Here is a 26,074-nt window from a genome sequence, read left to right on the forward strand (position 1 = left end):
CAGGTGAGGTAGCTTGCAAGTTCATCGTTGTGACGCAGCATTTTAGATGTTCAGGTACAAATGGTTCTCAGCCTGCTCAGTATCCCGAAAAGCATCTAGAAGCTTATTTAGTTCAGCTTGGTAATAGCGACTGTATCTGAAGGCAGGCATTTTCATGCTTTCAAAAATGCTGGGGGAGAAAAGCCAGAAATGTTGTGATGGTAATTTGCCATGTGAGAGAATAACACTGTTCAGGGTAGCTCCCTGGACATTTTAATTGGAAACCGTCAGCAGCCTCCAAACAAGAGAGCAGCCTGTTGTGACAGTGTCTGTGACGTCAGTGTGGACACTATGATTAACCATCAGCGCTCTTGGTTGCTAAATTCAACTTCTAGCCAAACCTGGTATTTTTGAGATTTTCAGAGGACTGTGTTAGTTATGTGATTAGTGGTCTTCTTTCGATTCACCAACCAACCATATACAATTGCTCTTCCTGTGGTTTCTAAGATGCTCAGACAAGGCAGGTGGCTTTTGTTTCCACACCAGTAATGAAGCAGCACTGATATGTTTTAGTAAATATGGACCCATTTTAATGTTCATACTGTGATAAGATATGTTTGGGGATATTTTAGTTCATTAGAATTGTACTGTAGGCTTTAATAACCTTGACAAAACTCCTCTATTCCTGGATACACCCTGTCTTACCAAGGGACCTTTTTGTTGCTAAACTTTTGTTTCTGTTTGGTGGATATTAATGATCAAAAGTGGTCCAGTTGTCTGATGTCCTAATATGGAAAGCACTTCCTCTGGAACTTAGGGTCTTGCTGAAGCTCCTTTAAATTTGAGCTAACCTGCTAACTTGTCCATCTCCTTTCTATTTTTATGAAAAGTTCATTGCTGATTATACGATCCTATTATAGAGAATTTAGAATACATAGGAGAAAAAAACTGTTGCTATAATTTTGCAGTATTTCCTTCATCTTTATATATATGTATATAATATATCTTATTTATGTAAATAAACAAAAGGGGTATGTGTATGTTTATATGTGTGTTTGTTTTAGGACAGTTTTGGGTGGCAAGTGACAGAAATCTAGTTCCAAGAAACATAAGCAAAGAGGGGGAATTATTTGTAAGGCTCTCTGAACCCAAGGACTGGAAGCCCAAGTCCTTGAGGAAGCGTGGAAGCCAGGGCACTCTCCCCATCTTTCAGCTGTGTTTCTTCTCAGGCTTCTTTCTCCCTTTTAATCTGTCTCTCCCATCCAGTAAACATTCACAGAGATCTCCTGAGTTTAATTTCTTGCCAGTTCAGTGACTCAGAGTTCAACACAATTCTTGTGTCTTCCCAAGACCTGTTATTGTACAAAATACCTGTTCCTGGGAGAACTATGACAGAGGGAGGGGACTCAGGGGGGCTTCCCACCTCTTGGTCCCAGGGAGGCATACATTCTTCCCTTTTTATTTTGTTCAGTCTTTAGCCTGCCTCCCTCCCTCCCCTACTAATCTCACTGTCCCACATCAGCTGTAAACCCATTCCACCTTCTCAGGGAGAGACAGTCCTCCGTCTCCCTTAGCTGCAGCCCTCAGGTCTGGTCTTCAGGCCACTGTTCTGCAGGCCCGTGTGCTCTGGGCAATGTGCGTTTCTCTGGTTCAGGTGTGAGCAGGTTCAGATGAGGCTTGTCACTGTCTATACACTGTAGGCTAAAATAATTTCATCCCCCAAACATTGGGTGTGCTTGACCTCTGGATTCCCTGCTAAGGCAGACACTACCCTTGAGGCTTCTGTTTTCCCAGCCAGGTAAAAAGGAGACTCTTCTTCCTCAGACTTGAGGCTTTACACTGAGAACAGACTTAGCAGGTAGTGAGGAAGCTTGCTGTTGTGTGTCCCATTCCAGGTGAGTGGGCCCCAGCTCTGGGCAAAGGAAAGGGTGGAACTTCTTTGCCTCTAGGCCAGGAGCAGGCAAGGGAGGAGAGAGTGAGGTTCTGGTAGCTGCTTCACCCCCTTTGCCAGTGGGTCTCCACAGTGGAAAAGGAATGCAGGGACCAAGATGTTTGTCCTGCCATCTCAGGCTGCTTTAGAGGGAGCCATTGGGCTTCCCTTCCTAAGGGATTAACTAGGTGCCATCCTGGTTCTTACCAAGAGTGGGCAGGTATTTTGGGGTCAGGCTGCCATTCACAGGTAAACCCCCAGTCTTTCATTTAGTGCTAAACACCAGCCATAGAATTTAAAAATTTTGTGCCAAAATCCAAACTCTCACAGTATTAAGCAAGTTGTGTTGGCCCTTATTTACTTATTTACTTATTTATTTATATTCTTATTTTTAATGAACATATAGTGTATCATTAGTTTCAGAGGTAGAGGTCAGTGATAGATCAGTCTTATATAGTACCCAGTGCTTATTATAGCAGGTGCCCTCCTTAATGCCCATCACCCAGTTACCCCATCCTCCCACCCCTCTCCGTTCCAGCAACCCTAGTTTGTTTCCTATGATTAAGAGTCTCTGATGGTTTGTCTCCCTCTCTTATTTCATCTTGTTTTATTTTCCCTCCTTCCCCTATAATCCTGTTTTGTTTCTTAAATTCCACATATGAGTGAGAGTATATGATAATTGTCTTTCTCTGATTGACTTATTTCACTTAGCATAATATCCTCTAGTTCTATCCACGTCATTGCAAATGGTAAGATTTCATTTTTTTTTTTTTTTTTGATGACTGAGTACTATTTCATGGTGGATGTGTGTATCACATCTTCTTTATTCATCTGTTGATGGACATCTGGGTTCTTACCGTAGTTTGGCTATTATGGACATTGCTACTATAAACATTGGGGTGCAGGTCCTTCCTCAAATCACTATGTTTGTATCCTTTGGATAAATACCTAGCAGCACAATTGCTGGATGGTAGGGTAGCTCTATTTTCAGCTTTTTGAGAAACCTCCATACTGTTTTCAGAGTGTGTGGCCCATTTTTAATTTAAGACCCACAGGAAGCAGATAATTTGTGGGATAGTATACTGACAAAGAGTAAATCTTATACAAGGAGGCATTGCTGAATGAGCCCATACATCAAAGGCATGTTGTTTCAGGAAACCTTACTAGCTATCACCTGCACATGTGTGAATTGCACTTGTGTACGTGTATGTGTGCACACACCCAGCTGCTCCTGTGGAAACCATGTGGATGAGGGTGCAGTTCTTAGCCAAGCTAGAGGATAGGCAGACTAAAAAAAATAAAAAAAAAAATCTATCAAGTTTAATCATCATCACCGCAGTGTACATTAAAATTTGGATTCTATATTTTTCATATGAAGACCTATAGAAGCATTGCTGTAAATTTTCCTAAGTGCTATTTTAATGATTACATAATATTCCATTAAGTGTATGCGTCATAATTTATTTCAGTCATTAAGATATTACCGGAAATTCAGATCTTTCCAGTTTTTGTATTTGTAAATGGGATACAATGACCATCATTGTGCACACAGCTTTTTTCTTATCTGGAACTATTTCTTTAGGATATAGAAGTGGAATTACAGGATCAAAAATCTGAGCACTTTTATGCTTTCCAGAAAGATTGCACTAACTTATCATTTTCATTGCCACCAACGATGGATGAGAAAGTAAATATCACCACCTTTGGCTATTTTCTGTAAAGAGGGTGTGTGTGTGTGTGTGTGTGTGTGTGCGCGTGTGCGTGTGTGTGTGTGTGTGTGTTTAACTCAGCATAAAAGTTACATTGTTATTTAAATTATATTTTGATTATAGGCGAAGAACAATTTGGTTTATGTTTTTCATGCATTTTATAACCTGTCTCTTGAAATCTTGGTGTTTTATTATATAAATTTTTTATGTAATGAGAGTGGTTTTTCTTATTTTGCTTTAAATGCTTTCTTCTAATTCTTTGCCTTTGTAAGATTCCATAATTGCATGTGGGTATATTGGCATTCTTCTTTATATTGGAGCCTTGCAAGAGGACCAGGTTTTATTTAATTTATTTTTAATATTTTATTTTTTATTTATTTACTTGAGAGGGAGCATATGCCAAAGAGAGTGCAGAGGGAGAAGGAGAAGCAGACTCCCTGCTGAGCAGGGAGCCTGATGCGGGGCTTGATCCCAGGACCCCCAGATCATGACCTGAGCCAAAGGCAGATGCTTAACCACCTGAGCCACCCAGGTGCCCTGAGGACCAGGTTTTAGAAAGTGAAGTATAACCAAGAGAAGGAAGTCCGTTAGAAAGCTGAGCATACTTCTTCCTCTGTTTCAGTGGAGACTGCTTGTGGATTATTTCAGAATCCCAGTCCTTCATGTCAGGTTCTAAGCCTGTCTGCAGGAAGGATTGCTGCTTCACATAAAGTGATCTGGGGTCTAGTCCTGACTCAGCTATTGTCTAGACATGTGCCCTTAGACATAGTAGGCTCTGTAACCTCAATGCCTTTATCTGTAAGGTGGTGGATTTTAGATGGATAACTTTGAGATGTGCCCAGGGGGGTTTTATGTGGTTGTACATGCCCAAGATGAAGAATCCTGCTGTACACGAAGATTCTTCTATATCTCATTGCAGATTTTTGGAAGTCCCAGCACAGTGACACTTCCTGAAACCTTGTTGTTTGTGTCAACTCTGGATGGAAGTTTGCATGCTGTCAGCAAGAGGACAGGCTCAATCAAATGGACTTTAAAAGAAGGTAATTTGGATTTAGTTGTTGGGTGACATGGGCATTTGCTCAGCTGCTTTGGAGGAAACCTATTCCAGAAAAAGAGAAAAAGTTACATTTTTAATAAAAAAGGATAGTGGAGTCAAGGAGAAGAGAGGGAATTATACTCAGAGGGTATGTATACAGCTTGAATTATGATTATTAACTAAGTGCATCAGTTTAAAAGGCCAGCTTTATCTTATTTTTTTTCTTTCCAGATTTCATGTTTAAGTGGCTCTAGGCTTTTCTATTAATAGTTCTGGCTGGCAGGCCTTTTACAAAGACATGCTGCATAAAATTTTTTTTTAAGTTCTAGCTAATGATTAGAATCTTGTAATCATAATTATAAGAACTATCTTCTGTAACCTCAAATTACTCATTTGTTTTTATAGAGGCTGAAATACTTGAGGGCTATAAAATTTGATATTCATCCAAATTAGCCACTTTATTGGGTCTTTACGTTGAGGGAAGTGAAAGACTGAGCTTGTTTCTCATTTAATCTGTCATGTCTCCTTTTTTATGATCTTGTCTTCCTGGTGATAGTTAGCAGAGTGGAGTCCTACAGCTGGGAAATTGTATTTGATTTCCAAAGTGATCTTCCTGGATAAAGCCATGCAAATCCAAGGATTTGGGGCTTTCAGAGTCCTCTCTGTTCTTCTGTCCAGTAATAATTCTGATTTGGCTTTAGATTAGAGTCTGACCAGCATGCTCTCTTTCGTCATTGATCTGTGACTCATTATTTTCGTGAGCATAGCAAGTGTTTTTCCTTCGATAATAAAATGTTCCAAAACAGTGTTTTAGATGGAAAAATATTGGCATATGTCAGAAGGTTACACATCATTTTATCAGTTCGACAGCAAACCTGGTTACCATCCAGAGATGATGGCAGCTGAGGTACCACAGGCCACTTGCCTCACCTGTCTGGGTCCTGCTTGGATATACAAGAACCCTAGGCAACTGAAAGGACCAGCTCTCGGAGCAAGTGGCCATGAGAAGACCATAGAGCCGGCTTTTGGCTTTGCATTATAGGCTCCCAGAATATTATCCATAATGTCTCTCCTTCATATTTAAGCCTTTTAACTTTTTAAAAACAAAAACAGAGTTCTTTAAATTTCACAATTTCTGATTCTATCCAAAGGTGAGATCACCAAATCCTCAACAAGAAGGATTGAGATCAGCATTTTTATAGTTGACTGTTAGGGCTGGGCCCTCAGTTTCAGCCTTCCGGGGCAGGGCTTTTTTTGCCCCAAGCTACATCATTCTTCTACTTTGCTTTTCCCTGCATGTATTGATTTATTTTATTTTGATTTACTTATTTGACAGAGAGCACAAGCAGGGGGAGGAGGAAAGGGAAAAGCAGGCGGGGAGCTGGATTCAGGGCTCAATCCCAGGGCTCCAGGATCACGACCCAAGCTGAAGGCTGATGCTCAACCGACTGAGCCACCCAGGCACCCCTGCCCGTACTGTTTTAAATTGATCTTGTTGAAATCCTAATTTCTACAAGTAGCCTTGACTGTATCTGGCAAAACTGTATTTCACCTTGTTTCTTACTTAAACATAAGAATCAGTCTCTTCTCTCCCATTCTTTAGAGCTTAAGAATTGTCCTCTCTTTTACTTAACATTGTTTAGAGAATCTTGTCTGTGAAGGATATTTTATAGGACACAGAGAAGAAAAAGCCCATCCTTTCCCTCAAAGAGCCTGCAGCCTGATAGGGAGCAGTGACAAGTACCAGAGCTTCAGCACAGAGCCAGGGTTTGGTAAGGGAGGTGGTCGGGACTTTAAAGCCTTCAATGGAGGCAGCAGGGCTATGGTGTGAGGAGCTTAAGGATGCGGAGAGAAGCAGAGGGGATGTTGAGCACTGTGGTAGCATTGAGGCTCTTATACTTGAATGAACAGACGTTGGGACCATTAATGTGACTGAGCAGGTGAGTGATTCAACAGGTTTAATCCTGCAGCGGAGTGTGGGAGTGTGGGCTGGCAACTGGGAAGCCAGAGCTGTGGAGTCCACCTGAAAAGGGGGCCAGGGGCAAGGGAAGAAGTGGCACAGAAATACAGTCAGTAGAATCCAGCAACGGATTAGGAAGGCAGAGCAAGGAAGTGTTAAAAGATGCTTAAGGGGAGAATTTGAGAAATCTCAGTAAGGTCTAGTAATTTCAAGTAATATGTCATATGTTCTAAGTCTCCTTGTCTTTCTGAGAATAGACTGGCTTTTTTTTTTTTTTTTTTTTTAGACTGGCTTAAGTTAAATTCAGCCCTGGATACCAATATCTATATCTATATCTATATCTATATCTATATCTATATATAAAACTATATAATAATATAGCTATTACATATATACTTTATTATTATATATAATATAATTATATTTACATATAAAATATTTCTACATATCTGTATACTGTGTCTATTACAGTATATATGTGTATATATATATGTATTTCTACACAAAGATTAAAAGTGGTAATGTATAGAGACCTTGATTTTTTTTTTTTTTTTAAGATTTTACTTATTATTTGAGAGAGAATATAAGCAGGAAGTGGGGGGAGAGGGAGAAGCAGACTCCCCACTGAGCAGGGAGCCCCATGTGGGGCTTGATCCCAGGACCCTAAGACCATGACCTGAGCCAAAAGGAGATGCTTAATCTACTGAGCCACCTAGGTGCCCTGAGAGCTTGAGTTTTTGATTCAATTTTAATCTTGCAATTCTAACTAAAGATTTCAGAATTGGTATTTCTAAGCCATTGACCTGTAAATCACCTATAAAGATATCCATATGCTATTCTAGGCCTTGAGGATATGGGAAGTGAACAAAACAGACAAAATCCTGCCCTTATAGAGCTTTTCATTCTAGTGGAAAACATGAGGAAATAAATTATGTAGTGGTGACAAGAGCTGACTTTATTGAAGAAAAAAAAAAAGCAAGGAAGTGGAATAGGGAGCATCAGGGTGGGGAGTGGGGAGCTGCAGTTTTAGATAGGGATGGCCCCATTGAAAAGGTGTCATTTGAGCAAGAACTCAAGGTAGCAGGGGAGTCTTTAGACAAGGCCTATCAGGGGCAAAGGTGGGAGAGTCCTTCGTATGGTAGAGGAAGCATCTTGGAGTGGCTGGAGTGGGGGAGTTGGGGGTAAAGGAGAGGAAGGGTAGCAGGAAATGAACTCAGAGCACCAGTCCCACAGGGACGCAGTGCTGTCTTCATATACTGTTTATATAAAAATGCCCCCGCTACTATTCCAGAATGAAATGTATGCGACCGTAACCTACACACATACAATTACAGAAAGAAATGCGTGTATTACCCAGCTGGTAATCTAACACTGGAATAATAGAAAAGTAATTTTGACTCCCATAGACGTAATTTAACACGAAAATGCTCTGACACGTGGTGACACTCCACTTCTGAGTGAGTGCGGTGCCTGCTGATGCAGACTGATCAAAACACCAGGATACTTGTGACTGGATTCCCAAGATGGCAAACAATTCTTAGTAATGCACTGAACAAGAGCAGTGTGACTTTACCTGATTCATACAAGAGTTAATACATTCTGAGAAGATGAGTTGTATAAAATTATGCAAAAATTGCTTTTGTGCTTTTATACAAGTGCTGTTATAGGTTCAGGGAGTTACTGAAGGTTTTCGGCCTATGGGAGAGCCTGACAGAACATGAAGCAGTGTATAGATTTGGGATAATTTTTGGCTGTGCAGTGCTGTCTGCCCCACACTTAGCTCTTGTGTTCCTCACCACCACTCCCATCTCCCCAACCCCCCCTCCCCCCACCAGTCCCTGTGGCCATGAAGAAATGCCTTCACAAATTTCCTGAGTACTGTCAAGCAAGCTGTACCCTCCCCCGAAAGGTCTAGGGCCTGGGGGCTGGTGCAAGGATGTTGGCCTTTTTGAAGCCACCCTTGGAGATACCTGAGCAAAGGAGTGACATGCCCTGGTTTTACAGGATGATGTTTGTGTCCCTCCAAAATTCACATGGTGAAGCCTTACCCCCCACCATGTGATGGTACTTGGAGGTGGAGCTTATGGGATTTAGCTTAGATGAGGTCACGAGGGATGGGCCCCCATGATGGGATTAGTGCCCTTAGGAGAAAAGAAAAAGCCCAGAACTCTTGCTCTTTCCCACCATAAGAGAACACTCTGAGAAGGCTGCCATCAGCAAGCCAGAACAGGGCTCTCCCCAGAACCCAACCATACTGACACCCTGATCTTGGACTTGTAGCCTCTAGAACTGTGAGAAATAAATATCTGTTGTTGAAGCCACTAAGGCTATGGTATTTTGTTATGGCAGCCTGTGCTAAGACACCTGGCCTCCACTTTACAGGGTCAGCAGGTGCTATGTTGAGACAGCTGATGAGGCCAAGAGGAAGCTGGAGAACAGGTGGAGGCTACTGCACCAGTCCAGGCAAGGGAGGCCATGGGTTTGGGCCTGAGTGGCAAAGGGAAATCTGAGGCAAATGGAAGAAACTTGCTGATGCAAACAGACCCCAGTAACTCATCAGACTAGAGTTATGCAGAATATATACCTGTTACTGTTTCATGGTTTCCTGACTGTTTACTTATTATAGGGGCCAACAAACTGGCAGAGTTTTGTTTTCTTTTTTTCTTTCCACAGATTGGTTTTGGCAGGTGCTTTTGTTCCTCTCCCACACATGTGTTGCTGTTCTCAGAAATGGAGATTTCTTACACCATAGCAGCAAACTGCACCGAGTACAAAAAGCGAGTTTTGTTTTCAGAAACTTGAGTTCTGACATACCAAGTGAGGTGCAATCTTTCTAGGCTGTGATTTTGTGACTGTAGCAGCACCACTGTTTTCATCTGAAATTTCACAGTGAAGACAGTCGAACATGTTTCATTTCTATGCTTTCAGCCCAAATGCAAACAGGAAACATTGCTGTTCTGTATGGTATTAGATTGGTTTTCTAAAGCTTGCTTTTGCTTGGTGGGGTCTCCTTTGGTATTTACGGGGCTGCTTTAAGTCTTCTTGCATTCACTTGGAAATGCTAGTTATTAAAATTAACTGGATAACTAGAATTATTTGAAGGGCTAAAGTAGATAGACTAGAATAAAAGAATAAACTAGAGTTATAAGGAAAGATTTTTCTTCAGATTTCACCTGAGTTTGCCTTTCTTACCATGTGCCTCTTCCCATAGTTTCCTGCTGGTGCTAATAGCCACGGCTTACCTAGTCTGGAAAGTAGAGTGATGCTTGGCCACTTGGTCACTGAGTTGTGTTATGTGGACTGAAGTCCTGTCTCTCCATTCTGACTCCTTCTCCCTGTCCTCCAATGTCTTAGCCAGGCTCTCAACATCCATTTCCTAGACCATTATAGCAGCTTCCTGGCTGTCCTTCAGCCATCATGCTATTGGCAGATGTGTCCCCTAATGAGACCATGGACTGTGCTGCACCCTTGCTGAGAGCCTTGGTACTGTCTGAAGCGGTGTTCCCAGTGTGGTCTGACCACCTGTCTGCAAGAAGTACTGAAGGGATCCTAACTGTCATCTGTGATGGGTTGGAATTTTCAGTAGCTGGTCCTTTGCCACAGTTGGAGAAGCACTGGTTTACAGGGGTCAAGTCTAAGCTCATTGGCACACGTGCAGGATTCTTCACCATCCTGGCCCTCACCCATCCCTCTAGGCCTCAGAGATGTGGGGCCTTTGCTTATGTACCCCACCCTGTCCATCAGCCTGCAGTGTTGGACAGGCTCCTATTCCTCTGTTAAGATCACAGGCTACCTTCTCGACCCCTCAAGCAGAGTGAGCCCCTTCCTCATCTGGATTCTGGGGCACTTTGTGCTTCTGTTGCGAATTTTTGTTTACATTTGTCCTCCCACTGAATTTTAACATTTTGTTTTTTATTTTATTTTTGAAAGAGAGGACACAAGCAGCTGGGGTGGGGGATGGGGAGAGGGAGAGAGAAAGTTTTGAGCAGACCCCATGCTGAGCATGGAGTCTGACAGGGGGCTTGATGTCATGACCCTGAGATCATGACCTGAGCTGAAATCAAGAGTTGGATGCTTAACTGACTGAGCCTCCAGGCGCCCTCTGAATTCTAACTTCTTGAGGCTGGGCTCTCTAGACAGCCGGGGGTTGCTCACTAAATATATCAGGCACCTAATGCTGACTTGGGTTACAGAACCCTTCCCACTAGATGTCCTTTGGAAGCCCTGAGAAACAGATGAGCCCAGACTGCCCCGTGGGGATGCATAATCTGTCACTTGGACCATTGTCACAGCACGTTCCAGTTCCAGTTCCTGATCTTGAGTTTCATATGGCTTTTTGTGACTTTCTGCTGTTGATTTTCTGTCCTGTCCTTAAGTTGTATGCATGTTCCTCTGAAAGAGTCCTGAGATCTGCCTTCAGAAGTGTGATGGAAACAAAGGAATTATAAGAAGGGACAGTACTTTGTTAGCAGTTCTAACCTGTCTTTCAGAATTTTCTAGGCTTCAGATCTGCATCGACTGTCTTTGTACCTCCTTGCTTACGTAAAGAAAAGCGTTAATTTGCCCTTCATTGTTTTGGAGGACTAGAATTTACGTTGTTAGAGGGGATAAGAGAGAGGCCAGTTTCTACTTTTGAGTATCTTGAAGATATATTTTCTTTCTCTCTTGTATTTTCCTTTTTATCGTGGAAAATTTGAAATACATACCAACCTAGAGACGACTAGAGATACAAACTCAGGTACTCATCACTTAGCTCCAGCGAGCATCAGCTCATGCTCAGTCTCATCAGTAACCCCTCTGACGTCCCCCCTCAAGCCTGGGCTTTTCCTCAGAGTGATACATTTCTCGTTGTAAGGGGGTCTCTTAAAGAGTAGTCTCCATGCATAGTAGCCTAGATTCCAACTCCAAGGGATCCTCTTTGCAATGTTACTAGGTTTGTATTGGGACACAGTTGTGAATGTTGAAGGCTGTGATTTGATTACTTGTCCTTTTTGTCTTGGGATGACCGCGCCAGGTTTGATGGCACTCCCATAGCTCATGAATGAATTCTGTGAAGGTCTGAAATCTTGAGAGGCATTTGGGTGCAGGCCATCATATTGAATTGTCTTATCCTCCTTGAATTCTTTCACTGTTGATTATAGTGATCAATGTGAGTTTTTAGGTCTGAGTTATTTCTGTCAGGGTGAAGGTAAGTAAGTAAGGACATAGTAGAGTCTGACTGCCTTTAGAATGGGAGGTTTTTCAGATTCCTTTGGTACCTCTACATGATTGTCTTTGTTAGACATGGCATTGGGTGATTTGCAGAGGTTCACCTGCAAAAAAAAAAAAAAAAAACCTTCCTACGTCATCTCCCAGTTCTGGTGAGATTTGGAATTTGAGGATCAGCTTTTGATTAGATGCCTGCTTTAAAATGTTCTCCCTATAAAAGCTGAACTTTGAAGAATATTTGAGACTTGCTATCTTACACATTGGACCTCACAACTTTAATGGGAACTTAAGGTTTAGATTACAGAAGTACCTTTCCTTTGGGGGAGGAAATGAGCTGCCACTGGGGAGAAGTATTCCCTAACTGGTTCACTTGAGTGCATGAAACATTTGCAAAGGACACTTACCTTTTGAGTTAAGGGAGGGTGAATGATCTTGTTTCTACTAATAATTTTTATGAGAAAATAGTATTACCTTAAGCATTTTCTTGAGGACCTGCCAGTGGCTCATTGCGTTCAGACCAGCCAGTCTAGCTTCACTACCCGCTAGGATTAAATCTCCATGTCCTCTTTAGGTCCTTTTTCCACTGCATTTTTCTGATCAGAACTAGGTTTTGTTTGCTACATTTTTCCCTCCCGTTTGGTTCCTGACCAGCCCTCCTGCCACCCTTCCTGCTGGCCTTCCTCCTGCCCCCACACTGGCACAGGCTGTCAGATTGGGGTTACTGGACTGCCTTCCTCACTGCCCTTTGTGACTCCTTCCCTTTCTCGTTCACTTTGTACCCTGATGCCTGCCTGTCTCTCCTTCCTTCAGTGGATGTGGATCACATCCCTCTTTTGCTCAGAAGCCTCCAGTCACCCCCTGGTTAGTGCCCACTGTACCACATCACAAAGTTTGCACAACTGTCTGCTTCATGGCCTCACTGCCTGCTCCCTTATTTGCATTGCTCCTCAGGAAGAACATTTCACACTCGCCAAGCCTGTGTCCTCATTCCCACAAGTAGGGTGATAGTTCTTCACTCAAGCTGTCTGGTCATCTCCACCCTCTGAGTCAGCCTTTTTTATGAAGTTTGTCTTTTCTGAGTACACTAGCCCTCAGTGACTTCCCTCACCTGGGAAATCCTGTGGTATGTACCGCAGGTTTTGGCTGTTCATTATACACTGTTCACGTATATTGACTTTATAAACTTCTTTCTTTATCCCACACAGCATGGAGGAGAGAACCAACCTGATGGCAGTGCCCAACATTTGCTTTTGAGCTTGTGTGTGGTAAATCTTAACAGATAATTACTAATAGTTTGGTTGTCACACTCTTTCTCAGAAAGGGAGGGAGGGAAGGACAAGGCTCTTGAATATTTGGTATATGAGGAGGCTTCATTTTTGTTTTTTGCTTTTTTTTTTTTTTTTAAATCTATAAATACCTTTCAAAAGGGCCAACCCAGAAGAGTTCAGGTCATTGCTGGAGGTATACTTAGAAGGGGCTGGTTTGGAGAATTTCAAATGTGCTGTGACATCTCAGTTGTACCTAGAAGTCTTCTAGTCTAAGAGGAAGCCAGTTTTAAATGCCAGGTGAGTAGGGGTCAGCTAGGTGTTTGTGCTTTTGGAAAGAAGAGTGAGGTGGGGCAGGGCAGAAAAACCAGTGCTCATCTAGATCCCAAAAGAGAAGCAGGGTGTTCCAGAAATATCAATGCTCATCTGAGAAAGAGAAGAGAGTGATCTGGTAAGGTTCCTTGAGCCCCAGTCAAATGGGCAACCTGTTCTTGTGGCTTCTGTAATCAAAGGAATCTATTCCTTCCTACGTGGAAGAAAGTCTGCCCAGAGCTACCTCCAGGAAGAAGCTGTCAGACTTGAAGTCTGGTTTGAAACACTTATTTATTTAAATTTTGATTGACTTCCATCAGAGACATTTTTCTGTTTTGCTGACTCCTCACCCCTGTTTTCCCTTACCATCACCAATTCTGCTACTCATGTGTTAGGGAAGCCTGCAGGGTGTTGATGGGGTCCTTCTTGCTTTTCAAGTAGCTCTTCCTCCAGTGCCTTCAAACCCTGTGAAGTTGTAGGCTAGGCTTCACCTTCAGAAAGTGAAGGTTTAGGGCATCTGGCTGGCTCAGTCAGTAGGGTATGTGACTCTTGATCTCAGGATCATGAGTTTGAGCCCCACGTTAAGTATAGAGATTCCTTTAAAAAAAAGGGGGGAGGGTTATATATTACAGGTGAGTGCAGGAAAAACAGACTTTTCTTTTGAACATAATTAGGCTTTCCTTAAATGGCTTTTGTAAGCTTCTCTCTTTTTAAAAATTTTTTCATTTTATAAAAACTTCAACACACAAGTGTAGAATAGTGTCATGAAACCCTCATGCACCCAGCACCCAACTTCAATAGCAATCAGCACATGGCAGTCCCCTTCCTCAACAACTTTATTTTGTAACAAATATCAGACCATTTTTTCCCCATACATTTAAATAATTTTTAAATATGAGTGAACAAAACATGAGTGAACAGAACCATGCATAGCAGCTCTCTTTAGCTTTTATTGTGTAGGTTTCTGTGTTGGAAAAGTCCTTTCCATTAGAAGAAACTTACTGAAATAATGATATCCCACATACAGTTCTGAAACATCTTAAATCACTGACTTCCTTTGATTCTGCAGACAGCATTGCCTTCTAAATACGAGGGGAGCAGAGGCCTGGGCTGCAGTTATCCCAGATTTCACTCTGATTACTCATTAAACTGTATATAAGCTTTATATACATTTCTGTGTATATTTCAGTAGATGCAACATAGATGGTCTCTGTCCTTCAACCTGCTGAACATTCATTCCAACCCCCAGATATTTGAGACCCAGGAGACCTGACCCTGGCAGAGCATGATCAGTGCATCCTGAGAACATACGAGGTGCAGGGGGTGGTCATTTTCTGATTTTCTGGAGCACAGAGACCAACGTGAAAGCATGACGGTGTTCATGGAAGAGATGTGATTGAAAGAGAATCCTGGAGAAGAATTGGGCCCAGGTTTTGCAGACCCTTGAATGCCTACACCTTTGGTTCTCAAACCATGCTGAGGGGCCGTGGTTGCCACAGAAAACTCAGAGAGGCACCACAGCTTGTTTCCAGTTTTTAAGAGAGCTCCACAGGGGTCAGAACCATGTTTGAGATAGTTTCTAGTTTCAGCATTAGGTTGTGCTCATTTTGGTGAGCTTTGCAGAGCTGGATTTTTGGTGGCTGCTGTAATAAAGTTCAAATACCGCATGATAATCAAGGGTAATGAGGGTTGGCAGTGTCTAATTCGATTATAAGGTTTGGAATATGTGTGGCACCCAGCAGGTATACATCCCATTAGTAAGTAATTATGATTAAGAATGAAATAAATGGCTTTTCTTTGCATTTTCGTGTTTTCCCTTTTTTCACATGGCTTCTAAGTTGCTAGTCCTTAAATACTTAGGTTGTGTAGAACTGTTTAATAAATGGAACTGTTAGATATTTCTCTTGGCCTAGGGCCCTATGAAGAAATTACTGAGACATGAAGGCTGGTGTGAACCAGGAAAGTTTGGGATCCTTTGACTTGAGCCACAGAGATGGAAAGTATTCAGTAGGCAGAGTGGGGGAGCCATTGTAGGGTTTTACGTGGAGGAAAGACATGAACAGATTTGCCTTTGTCAGGTCCTTGCAGACAGTAGGTAGAATGCATATCTGAAAGGCAAAGATCCCAGATGAGGAGCTGGTTAGGAGACTGCTGGGTAGGCCCAGTGAAAAATGGTGGCTGTCTAAATTTGGCAGTAGTAAAGGAGGACACAGATTTTGAGAAATGTTTACTGAGTTGAATCTTACATAACTCAGTACCTAATTGAGTGGGAGTGGGTTAAAATTAAGGGGAGAGTCAAGGACAGCTCTGAGTTTCCAGAGTATATGACTAGGTGCTAGTGGGGACAGCCAATCTGGGAATGTAAAAGAAGAACCAGTTCTGGGGGGGTATGACATCAGGGGTTGAGCTACCCCATAAGCAACTGGAAGTGGGACTGAGTCTTGGACTCCATGGGAGAACGTCATAAACTGCCATGTGGACACCTAATAGGAAGGATTTGCAAGTGTTTGTTAGATTTGGTCACTGGAACTTGACAGGGGAAGTTTTGGTCTTACTCTGAGGGTAGAGGCCAGAGAGCAGGCTGTTGAGAAGGGCACAGAAGGCAAGAAGGTGAAACAGGATCCAGAGCAATGGTTTCCTAGTTAAAGACACTAATTCCCCGGCCTTATCGACAGAATCTGCTTCCTGGGGAAAGGACCTGGGAACCAACATTTAAAAAAGTGTACGGACACTTACACATTACTGGCAGGAACCTGAATAGCACAACCACTTGCAAGAGCTGTTCGGTGGCTCCATGTCAAATCAGTTGTAAACAGTATGGTTCCATGTTCCAGGTATTTTCCCAACAGAAATGAAAACCTAGGATCCTACAAAAACTCAAAAATGTTCATAACTGCTTTAATCACATTTTTCTAGCCCCAAACTTGAATAACCCAGTATCCCTCAGCAGTTAAAGAAATTGTGGCATATCCATAAAGTGGAACTACTTAACCAGTGTAAAAGAACAAACTGTGATACATGCAACGATGTAGATGAGTTCCAGAAACATGAAGCAGAGAGAAGGAAGCCAGGCCCACAAGAGAACCTAATAGACAAATGTATTTGTGCAACTTTAGAACAAACACAACAAATCCATCAGTGACTCAATGGGGTGGGAGTTGGAGATATTGAATCCAAAGGTGTGTGAGAAAATGCTTTGGGGTGATGGTAACGTTCTATGGTGTGAGGGTGGTTACATGGATGTGTAGGTTTCTCAAGAGTCCTCAAATTGTACACTTAAATGCTGCATTAGGAGAGAGAGGAAAGCCTGTGCCAAAGAGTGAAGGAGAACTCAGAGGTTGGGTATGTTTGTGGGCTGAGGAGAAGGAGTGAGGCAGCCAGAGGAGGACCAGAAGATCCTTGGAGACATGGTACCACCTGGGAGCTGTGCAGTATCTATGAATACGAGGGTGAACATGTTGTCCTTTTATAGAGAATTGGGTAAACTTGAGAAGAGTAGGAAGATTGGGAGAGCTCACTCTGCCCCCTTTTACTCCATCTGTGCCCCAGAAAGCAGAATCAGGTGTGGAGAGGAGGCTTGAGTCAAGGAGAGAAGGTTTGAAATAACAGCTGTGAGGGACAGGGAACAGAGGCCAACCAGGAAGCAGGTAAGTGTATCTCCTATGACACGGGGGTCCAGCCGGCCATAGATGTTGAATGGTTTCTCCAAGAGTGATTTAGTGTTTTCTTCAGCAGCGCTCAGAGCCTGGGTGGAGGAAAGGGGATTGCTAATTAGATTTTGGGTTGAGGGGTGATAGAGCATAGTTGCTGGAGTATTAAAAGTAATTAATGATGGATGCCCAGGCTGGGCAGGAATAGAAGTAGGAAGGAAACTAACATGAATCAGTTGCTCCATTCAGTCAATATGTTGAACACTCCTCTGTGCCAGGCACTGTTTGAGGTGTTAGAAACATGGCAGACAACAAAAGATAAATCCCAGTCTTTACGTAATTAACAGTGGCTAGAGTCAACGTTTTTTAAAAGTAAGTAAAATATACTGTACTTTAGACGTGATAAGTGTCATGGAGAAAAATCAAGTAGGGAGGAGGGGTGGCAAGGTAGGAGGTATTCATGAAAGAGCTCTCTGAGATGGTGATATTTGGTCAAAGATGTAGGCAGGGGGCTAGCAAATGCAAAGGTTCTGAGGCAGGGGCACACTAGACAGTATTTGAGGAATATGAAGAGGCCAGCTTGGCTGGAATAAGCAAAGAAGGAAATAGCGGGAGAGCCTTAGAGGGTGGGATTGTGTGGGATTTGCAGGCTACAGTGTGACAATCTTTACTATTGAGATAGGAACCACCAAAAGATTCTGAGCAGTAGAGAAGAATAATCTGACTTCTGTCCTTAAAAGGATCACCATTCTCTGTGTTAAGGCACAGACTTTTTAAGTCTTGACAAACAGTTCTTATTCAATCCACAGAGATGCCTCATGAGGTTGGTGGTGTTATTTTTTCTCTTTATTGTTGAGGAAATTTGGGCCCAGAGAGATTAGGTAATTTTGCTGAGGTCACTCAGCTGGTAGTTGGCAGTTAGGATTTAAACATAGACTCATCTGATTCCAAAGGCCATAGAAACCAGGAGAAGAGGTGCTCTAAAAAAAAAAAAAAAAAAAAAAAAAAGGTGCTCTGATGATGGAGGGATACTGGACATAGGAAACAAATGATTAGACTCTAGAGTTTGGCAGCTGGTGAGATGTATTGGAGAGAAACGAGTATCACCAGTGTCATTTGGAGCCTGTTTGTCCTCTAAAAGTATAGTGGTACTGTTAACAAAATAGCATGGTCAAGAGTAGAAGTGGGTCTGAGTTAAAAGATGAAGGGCATGACTTTGGGCAGGTGGTGGCTGAGGTGCTGGTAGGAAATAGTGGAAAGGTCCAGTTGATACAGAAAGAAGAGCTCAGAAGATGATGGCGACCTGAAATCTTCCATTGTGGTTATGGTTGAAATTTCAGGGATGAGTGTGCTCTCTGAGATAACTGGAGGGAGAACCTGGAAATGCGCCTTCCTGTTGGAGTAGATAGGGGAAGAGCTAAGACAGAAGGGGGACAGAAATCACGCATGCAGGGCCACAGAGGTGAGAGACTTGGGACGAGCCACAGAACCAGAAGTGACTGTGGAGGGGCTGCCTGCTGGTGTGTGATCAGGGCAGCAGGCACATGGGATCACCCGAATGGTTGGGAACTAGCAGAAAGAGTAGGGCTATTGGTGCTGCGGATGGAGCCACAGAGACCTGTAGCACAGCAAAGTTGAGAGTATGCATGTGATCCAGTACAGAGGGAGAGGGCCTGAGGTCCAGAAAGGATTGAATGGAGAATAAAGGTGAAAAAGGTATTCACAGAAAGATGAAAATTCACTTCTTTTGGAGATAAAAATGTTTATTTTCACCCTTGTGAATTTGGGCAAAGGAAGGGTATGAATATTTGTTTTGAGCCATTTCTGTCCCCAGTTAAAAAGGAGGATTCAAATAGCACAGCAGTATCAATGAGCTGTCACACAACCTCATCCAGGTCTCCGGGTTGTAAGGGTTGTGCCATTTTAAGCCCAAGCTGGACCCACTGGGGGAATCGGGTCCAGTCCGGTGGCTGTTTCCTGGGGAGCAGTGAGCAGATTTGTTTCTGCCTGTCAGTTCCTCCTGCGATAGCCTTACCTTTACCTTGATTAACACTTGTTTTCATACTTGCAAAGTAACCACCACCCTCCCCCCCACACACACACCCTTTCTCCCTTCTGAAAGTAAAACAGCTTTGTGGGATGGCTTTTGTCCTTATCAGTCTCTGTATAGATACAGTGGCTTATTTTGTAGCTGTGTTTGTTTATAGCTTTCTAGTTAGGCCAGGTTGCTTTTCACATAGCTGGATCTTTTTTTTTTTTTTTTTTTGCAAGAATCTTACCTGATACCAGCTTTCATTATTAAATAAAAACAACCACTTTTTCACATTGGACTTTCATTGCACATTTTCACATGATGGTGTTTACTTTTATTTCGCTGACTTCCCAAATATTTTTATCCTTTTATGTTATGGAAAATTTCAAGCATATGTAGAAGGAATAGCAAAATAACTCCCCAGTGTTGCCATGTTTCTCTTTACCAGTTACCAATAGGCTGGCATTTTTTATCTCCCCTTGCATATGGTTCTTTATTCTGTAGTATTTTTTTTTTTTTTTTTACTTTTTTATTCATAGACACAGAGAGAGGGGGGCAGAGACACAGACAGAGGGAGAAGCAGGCTCCACGCAGGGAGCCCGATGTGGGACTCGATCCCAGGTCTCCAGGATCACACCCCAGGCCACAGGCGGCGCCAAACCGCTGCGCCACTGGGGCTGCCCTATTCTGTAGTATTTTAAAGATTTTTTTACTTATTTGAGAGAGTGTGCAAGCAAGTGGGGGGGGTGCAGAGGGAGAGGGAGAAGCAGACTCCCCACTGAGCATGGGGCTCGATTTCGGACCCTGAGATCATGACCTGAGCGGAAATCAAAAGTTGGATGCTTGGGCAGCCCTGGTGGCCTAGTGGTTTAGCGCTGCCTTCGACCCAGGGCGTGATCTTGGAGACCTGGGATCGAGTCCCATGTCGGGCTCCCTGCACGGAGCCTGCTTCTTCCTCTGCCTGTGTCTCTGCCTCTCTCTCTCTCTTTCTCTCTGTATGTCCCATGAATAAATAAATAAAATCTTAAAAAAAAAAAAAAAAAGTTGGACGCTTAACCTACTGAGCCACCCAGGCGCACCTTTTTTCTGTAGTATTTTATTTATTTATTTTTTTAATTTTTATTTATTTACGATAGTCACAGAGAGATAGAGAGGCAGAGACACAGGCAGAGGGAGAAGCAGGCTCCATGCAGGGAGCCTGATGTGGGACTCGATCCAGGGTCTCCAGGATCATGCCCTGGGCTGCACACGGCGCTAAACCACTGCGCCACCGGGGCTGCCCTCAAATGATTCTTTAAGAAAAAAAGAAGTATATCTACCCCATACCTAGGGTATAGTCACTGCTCCCCCTCAGCAGCCAAGAGGACTTTGCTGCCCTGCCGGAGCTGACTTGAATGGCGGTGCCATTGCATGGCTTACTCTGCGCGTGTTCCTCCCAGGACCTAATTTTCCTGAGTGGACGAGAGCACGCATAGCTGTCCCTCGGGTCCCTCCCTGGCTCCTGCCAGTGGCCTGTGTCTTCACTGGAACCCGTCAGGTGCGGGACACATCTTGGGACTTCAGGCCTCCGTGTCAGGCGACAGTGGACGAGCCCTAGAGAACCAGGGAAGTCTGCACCTGAAGACAAGCCTGTGACGGGGACTCCAGATCCTGCCAGGCCCCGCGTCTGGTTTCGGGTGACGTTCTGGAATCCAGCAGGCTCCGCTCCCGCTGTGTTTGTCTGTGATGCCGTGAAGCCCCCGAAGGGAACCAAAAACGCTGCCCTCTGGGTGCGTGTCCTCGCAGGTCGGCGCGCTCGCTCTCCCCGCCGCCGCCGGTGGGGGCTGTCATCAGGGCGTGGGAGCGGGGTCATCAGGGCGCCTCGCCCCTTTCGGAGGTGAACGCCGCTGCCCCGGTTCCCCGTCTCTTGCATCAGCCTCCTGGGAGAGTACCGGGAGGGGGTTAATGGGAACGAGAAACGCGGGCTTCCCAACTGACAGTTCCTCCTGTTTCCTTACATGTTTTTGGTTTAATGCATTGTTTGTGGGCCGCCCACAGGCCACACGTGCTGTGTGTACCCCTGTCCCCGTGAACACTGTGCATTCTTTCGGGTAGGAGCCGGGCTTGTAGAGCAAAGTCAACACATGATAAGGCCTGAAAGGGTTCTCTGCATCTGAGAATCCCAGGTGACTGGGGAGCATCTGTCACGTCGCGCACGGCCCGCGGAGCCTGCAGCTGGGCATCTGGAATCCTGGGACGGTGTCTGCCGTCCTCACCCCCAGCTTTGAACTTGCAGGCGGTGTCGCTGTGTGGCCCGCAGGGCTTGGGTCACCGGGAATCCCTCATGACTGTGGATGTTCGCTCTGTGTCATGTCCATGTGCTCTCAGGCCACCACCACCACCGAGCCCAAGGAGCTAGGAGCATCCTCTTGCTCCGTGCCTGGGAGAATCTGGGGAGGGAGAAATTCTGCCATTCTTGACTACTGCAAGTATAAAAGTGACTTTGAGAAAACACTTTTTTCCCCAGTTTAAAAAGTAACTCCTGTTCTTAGATGAATTTGGGGAAATACAGATGAGGTAGAGGAGTCACATTTCCAACACAAATATCTTACAATTGGCTTTTTTTTTTTTTTCCCTTCCATCGTTTTTGTCTATGTGCATTGAAGATTTTCTCCTCAGCTGCACTAATATTCTGTATCATGTTATCTTTTCCCCTGAATATCAGAATATAAAGATTTGTACATTTTTAAATTGTGTAAGCCCTTTTAGAAGCCTTAATTTTCTGCCGAGCAAACATTCCCTAATTTAACCTTATCGTTGAGTAGGTAAGTCATTGGTAATGCTACTGTGAGTGTCTTTGAACACAAAGCATTTTCTATATTTTATATTGCTTTTTTAAAAAATTTTATTTATTCATGAGAGACACAGAGACAGACACACACAAAGGGAGAAGCAGGCTCCATGCAGGGAGCCCGACGCGGGACTCAGTCCCAGGACTCCAGGATCACACCCTGGGCTGAAGGCGGCGCTAAACCACTGAGCCACCCAAGCTGCCCCTATATTGCTTTTAAACTAGATTTTATAGAAATGGAATTGATGGATGAAAGGAAATCGAGGGGGAATAAGCACTTGGGGGCTCCAAGTTTGCCATCTTGCTGCCCTGGTGGGATGTATCCATTTACCACCAACCAAATTCTCATCAACCGGAAGATTTGTTCTTAAGCCACAGTTTTGTTTTTCCTAATGGGAGTTTCTAATGCCACTCCAGGTATCTGTGACAAGGTGGCGGTTTAGGTTGTAAAAGCCATTGATGTGTCAGATAGTGACACTGTGACTCATTGTCCACTATGCTTTGAGACTCATTCTTCCTTCATGTCCATCCCCCAAGTTATGTGTGCTTGCTTTCTTTCTTTTCTTTTTTTTTTTTTTTTAAACTATTTGTCTATTTATTTATTTGAGAGGCAGGGGGGAGGGGCAGAGGGAGAGAAAGAATACTCAAGCAGACTCCCTGCTGAGCACGGAGCCTGACTCAGGGCTTGATCTCATGACCCTCTGATCATGACATGAGCAGAAATCAAGAGTCAGATGCTCAACCGATTGAGCCACCAGGTGCCCCTATGTGCACATTTCTTGACATCAGTTCCTTTGTGCTATATTCTCTATCCCATCTTAGTGACAATCTGTGTCTTTGGGTATGTGTTTTCTAAAGTCCCTTCACATACTTTATCTGGTAAGTTTAAGGGAAATTTAAGTTATTGGTACCACTTGTGAATCTGTCTTGGGGGCCTTCTTGGAATCCTGGTATTTTAGAGTCTGTCTGATGTTGCATTTGTTCTTTTGCACAGATCCTGTTCTGCAGGTTCCAACACATGTGGAAGAGTAAGTCTGATTTGCTTCGATACCTTCCTTTAATTCATTTTCTTAATGGTATTTAAGAAACTAGCTGCTGGGAGCACATATATACGTACACCTAAGGTATAATGAGAATGACGAAGATGTGAAGCCTTACAGGTGCTATGACCTGTGTCGGGCAGTCAGTTCCCCAGGGAAGGGAGGCAGTGATATTAAAAGGCCTACTTGAGATGAAACTCCAGTTGGGTTTAAGTCCTACCAAACTGCCAAAGTCTTACCAAGGGTTTAAATCTCTCCCTTTTCATTGTGTCATACCATGAAGAGGAAACATGAGCGTAACCTGCTGCTAGAGTGTATGTTATAGCCCCTATAAGAGCTCAAATGATGGGACATCCTAAGTACAGAAAAGATTGAACAAAGGGTTTTTGAGTGCCTAGTCCTAATTCAGACTCCACCACATTAACCTTATCAAAGATCACCTCGTATCTGCTTTATGGGAAGCCATGTGTTAAAGACCACCATATCTCCTTGGCAAGTTCTGAGGTCAAACTTTCAGTCTGCTTTTATTGCCTCCAGTTTAAAAATACATGTTTGTTGAAGACTGAAGGTAGATTTGTCCTACCATTTATGTACTGTTCCATGCTATTAAATATTAATTGTTGAAGTTCTATACACAATTGACTTAGAAACTGAAAAGCAGACTTACCTGGGTCCTTTTCACTTATTTATTATCATCCAGAGTACTTGACCAAATGATGACTTACTCTTCTATGGTTTTTTACTTTTTTTCTTACAGGTTGTTTTTTTCTGCTCAAATATAGCCTATCACCATAGGGATATTTTATTTGTAGCTAAAAGTGAAAGAGCAGTGGGTGGAATTGTCTTATACACACGCATGCCTCCCTCACCCCAATCATAACTTTGCATGGCTTTGATATTTTGTTCTGTGCCCTGGGCTATAACTTATCACTGATACTTACTGCTCAATCTCTAGGCCTGCTTTCCTCCCGGATCCCAACGATGGCAGTCTGTATACACTTGGGGGCAAGAATAACGAAGGCCTGACAGTGAGTATATTTTGATTCTTTGTGTACTTCAGAGGTTCCAGACCAGTGGTCCTCAACTGTTGCACATTGAGATCACCTGAGAGTTTAAAAAAAATTACTATACACTAGAGAGGTATAATACTCCCTTTAGCAGCAGGACTTGATCTAACTAGTGATTCTTAAATTGGGGGTAGTTTGAAGCATTCCCCACCCCCATTCACCCCAGCAAATTCCCCAGTGGTTCTCAGCCTTAGCTATACATTGTAATAACCTGGAGAATTCTTAAAACAACAATAACAACAACAAACTACTGAGTCTGGATCCCAATCCTAGAAGTTTCCATTTAATTGATCAAGGTCATCAGCAATTTTTAAAAGCTCCCTGGACAAGAGAATTTAGAAACACACCCACATGGATGATCACCTGATTTATGACAAAGGCGATGCTGCAGTGTGCAGTGGGGAAGGGTGGTCTTTCAATATATGGCATGAGTCAACTGGGATGTCCATAAAAAAGTATCTTAACTCTTACCCTCACCAGACACACACACCTCAGTTTCAGAGAGATTACATATCTAAGTACGAAATATGAAACCAAACTTTAAGGAAAAAAAGTAGCAGAATAACTTCACAACCTTAGAGTAAGAAAAGATTCTTTTCCTTCCTTCCTTCTTCCTTTCTTTCTTCCTTCCCTCCCTCCTTCCCCCCTTCCTTCCTCTCTCCCTTCCTCTCTCCCTTCCTTCCTTCCCTCTCCACACTCAACATGGAGCCCAGTGCAGGGTTTAAACTCACAACTATGAGATCAAGACCTGAGCCAAGATCAAGAGTTCAGCACTTAACCAACTGAGCCACCGAAGTGATAGGATAAGATAAACAAAACAGAAATACCCCACACTAACTATAAAGGAAAAAATTGATATATTGGATTATATTAAAATTAAGAGTTTTTCTTCATTAAGAGACATCATTAAGAAAGGCAGGATGTATTTGGAATACACTGAACTGGCAATACATATATGACTCCAACAAAGGATTCATATTCAGAATATGTAAAGAACTCCTATGGATTATTATTATTTTTTAAAGATTATATTTGAGAGAGAAAGTGAGAGAACACAAGCAGAGGGGAGGGACAGAAGGAGAGGAACAAGCAGACTCCTTGCTGAGCAGCGAACCCATGCAGGGCTCCATCCCAGGACCCTGGTATCATAACCTGAGCCAAAGGCAGATGCTTAACTGACTGAGTCACCTAGGCACCCCAAACTCCTATGGATTACTTTTAAAAAAAGGAGAACCCAGTAGAGAAATAGAAGAGGATATCCAAATGGTCAATAAACATATGAAAAGAATACTCAGCTTCATTAGTCATTAGGGAAATGCAAGTTAAAATCACAATGTCTTGGGACACCTGGGTGGCTCAGTGGTTTAGTGCCGCCTTCGGCCCAGGGCGTGATCCTGGAGACCCAAGGTCGAGTCCCACGTGGGGCTCCCTGCATGGAGCCTGCTTCTCCCTCTGCCTATGTCTCTGCCTTTCTCTCTGTGTTTCTCATGAATAAATAAATAAAATCATAAATTTAAAAATAAATAAATAAAATCACAATGCCCTACTAATACTAGAGTGGCTAGAACGAGGAAAGTAGACAAACAGATGTTGGGGGGGAGCGGAGCCATCAGAACTCCTGGACACTGCTGGTGGAAGTGCTACTTGGTATATCCAGTTTGGAAACTGGTTGGCAGAATCTGTAAAGCCCTAGGACCCAGTAATCCTTCCCAGCTTATTAGGTACCCAGCAGAAATGCCCATGTGTGTTCACTAAAGACAGCTACCCAAACGTACTGCAACATTACTGAAAATAATCAAGAAGTGAAAACAACCCAGACAGCATCAGTAGTAAACAGGATAAGGAAAGCATCAATAGTGGACAGGATAGAGAAACTATGGAATAGCGATATAATTTAATAGTCTACACCAGTGAGAGCCTACAGTCTGCAACTCTGCACAGCAGCATGGATGAATCTTACTAAACTAAGGTTGGACCGAAGATGACAAACAAGAAAGGCTGCACACTGAATGATTCATTTATATAAAGTTCAAAGACAGGAAAAACAAGTCTATGC

At 43.3% G+C, this 26,074-nt stretch overlaps 1 protein-coding gene across 3 annotated transcripts in view; it reads left to right on the forward strand.

Moving 5' to 3' along the window:
• Positions 1–26,074, forward strand: part of ERN1 (endoplasmic reticulum to nucleus signaling 1) — a 77,760-nt gene that overhangs the window by 23,194 nt on the left and 28,492 nt on the right. For 2 of the 3 annotated variants that reach the window (XR_011999568.1, XM_072746832.1), the window contains exons 2-4: positions 4,538–4,658; positions 22,906–22,939; positions 23,907–23,979. Coding sequence is in view for 1 of the 3 variants with exons in the window: in XM_072746832.1 (XP_072602933.1) it covers positions 4,538–4,658; positions 22,906–22,939; positions 23,907–23,979 (228 nt within the window). In the remaining 2 variants the exon portion in view is untranslated. Of the gene's footprint in view, positions 1–4,537; positions 4,659–20,520; positions 20,851–22,905; positions 22,940–23,906; positions 23,980–26,074 lie in introns of all 3 variants that reach the window. The other variant, XM_072746833.1, reaches the window with a different exon arrangement.

The sequence above is a fragment of the Vulpes vulpes genome, chromosome 2 (assembly GCF_048418805.1).
Source record: "Vulpes vulpes isolate BD-2025 chromosome 2, VulVul3, whole genome shotgun sequence".
NCBI classification, from domain to species: Eukaryota; Metazoa; Chordata; class Mammalia; order Carnivora; family Canidae; genus Vulpes; species Vulpes vulpes.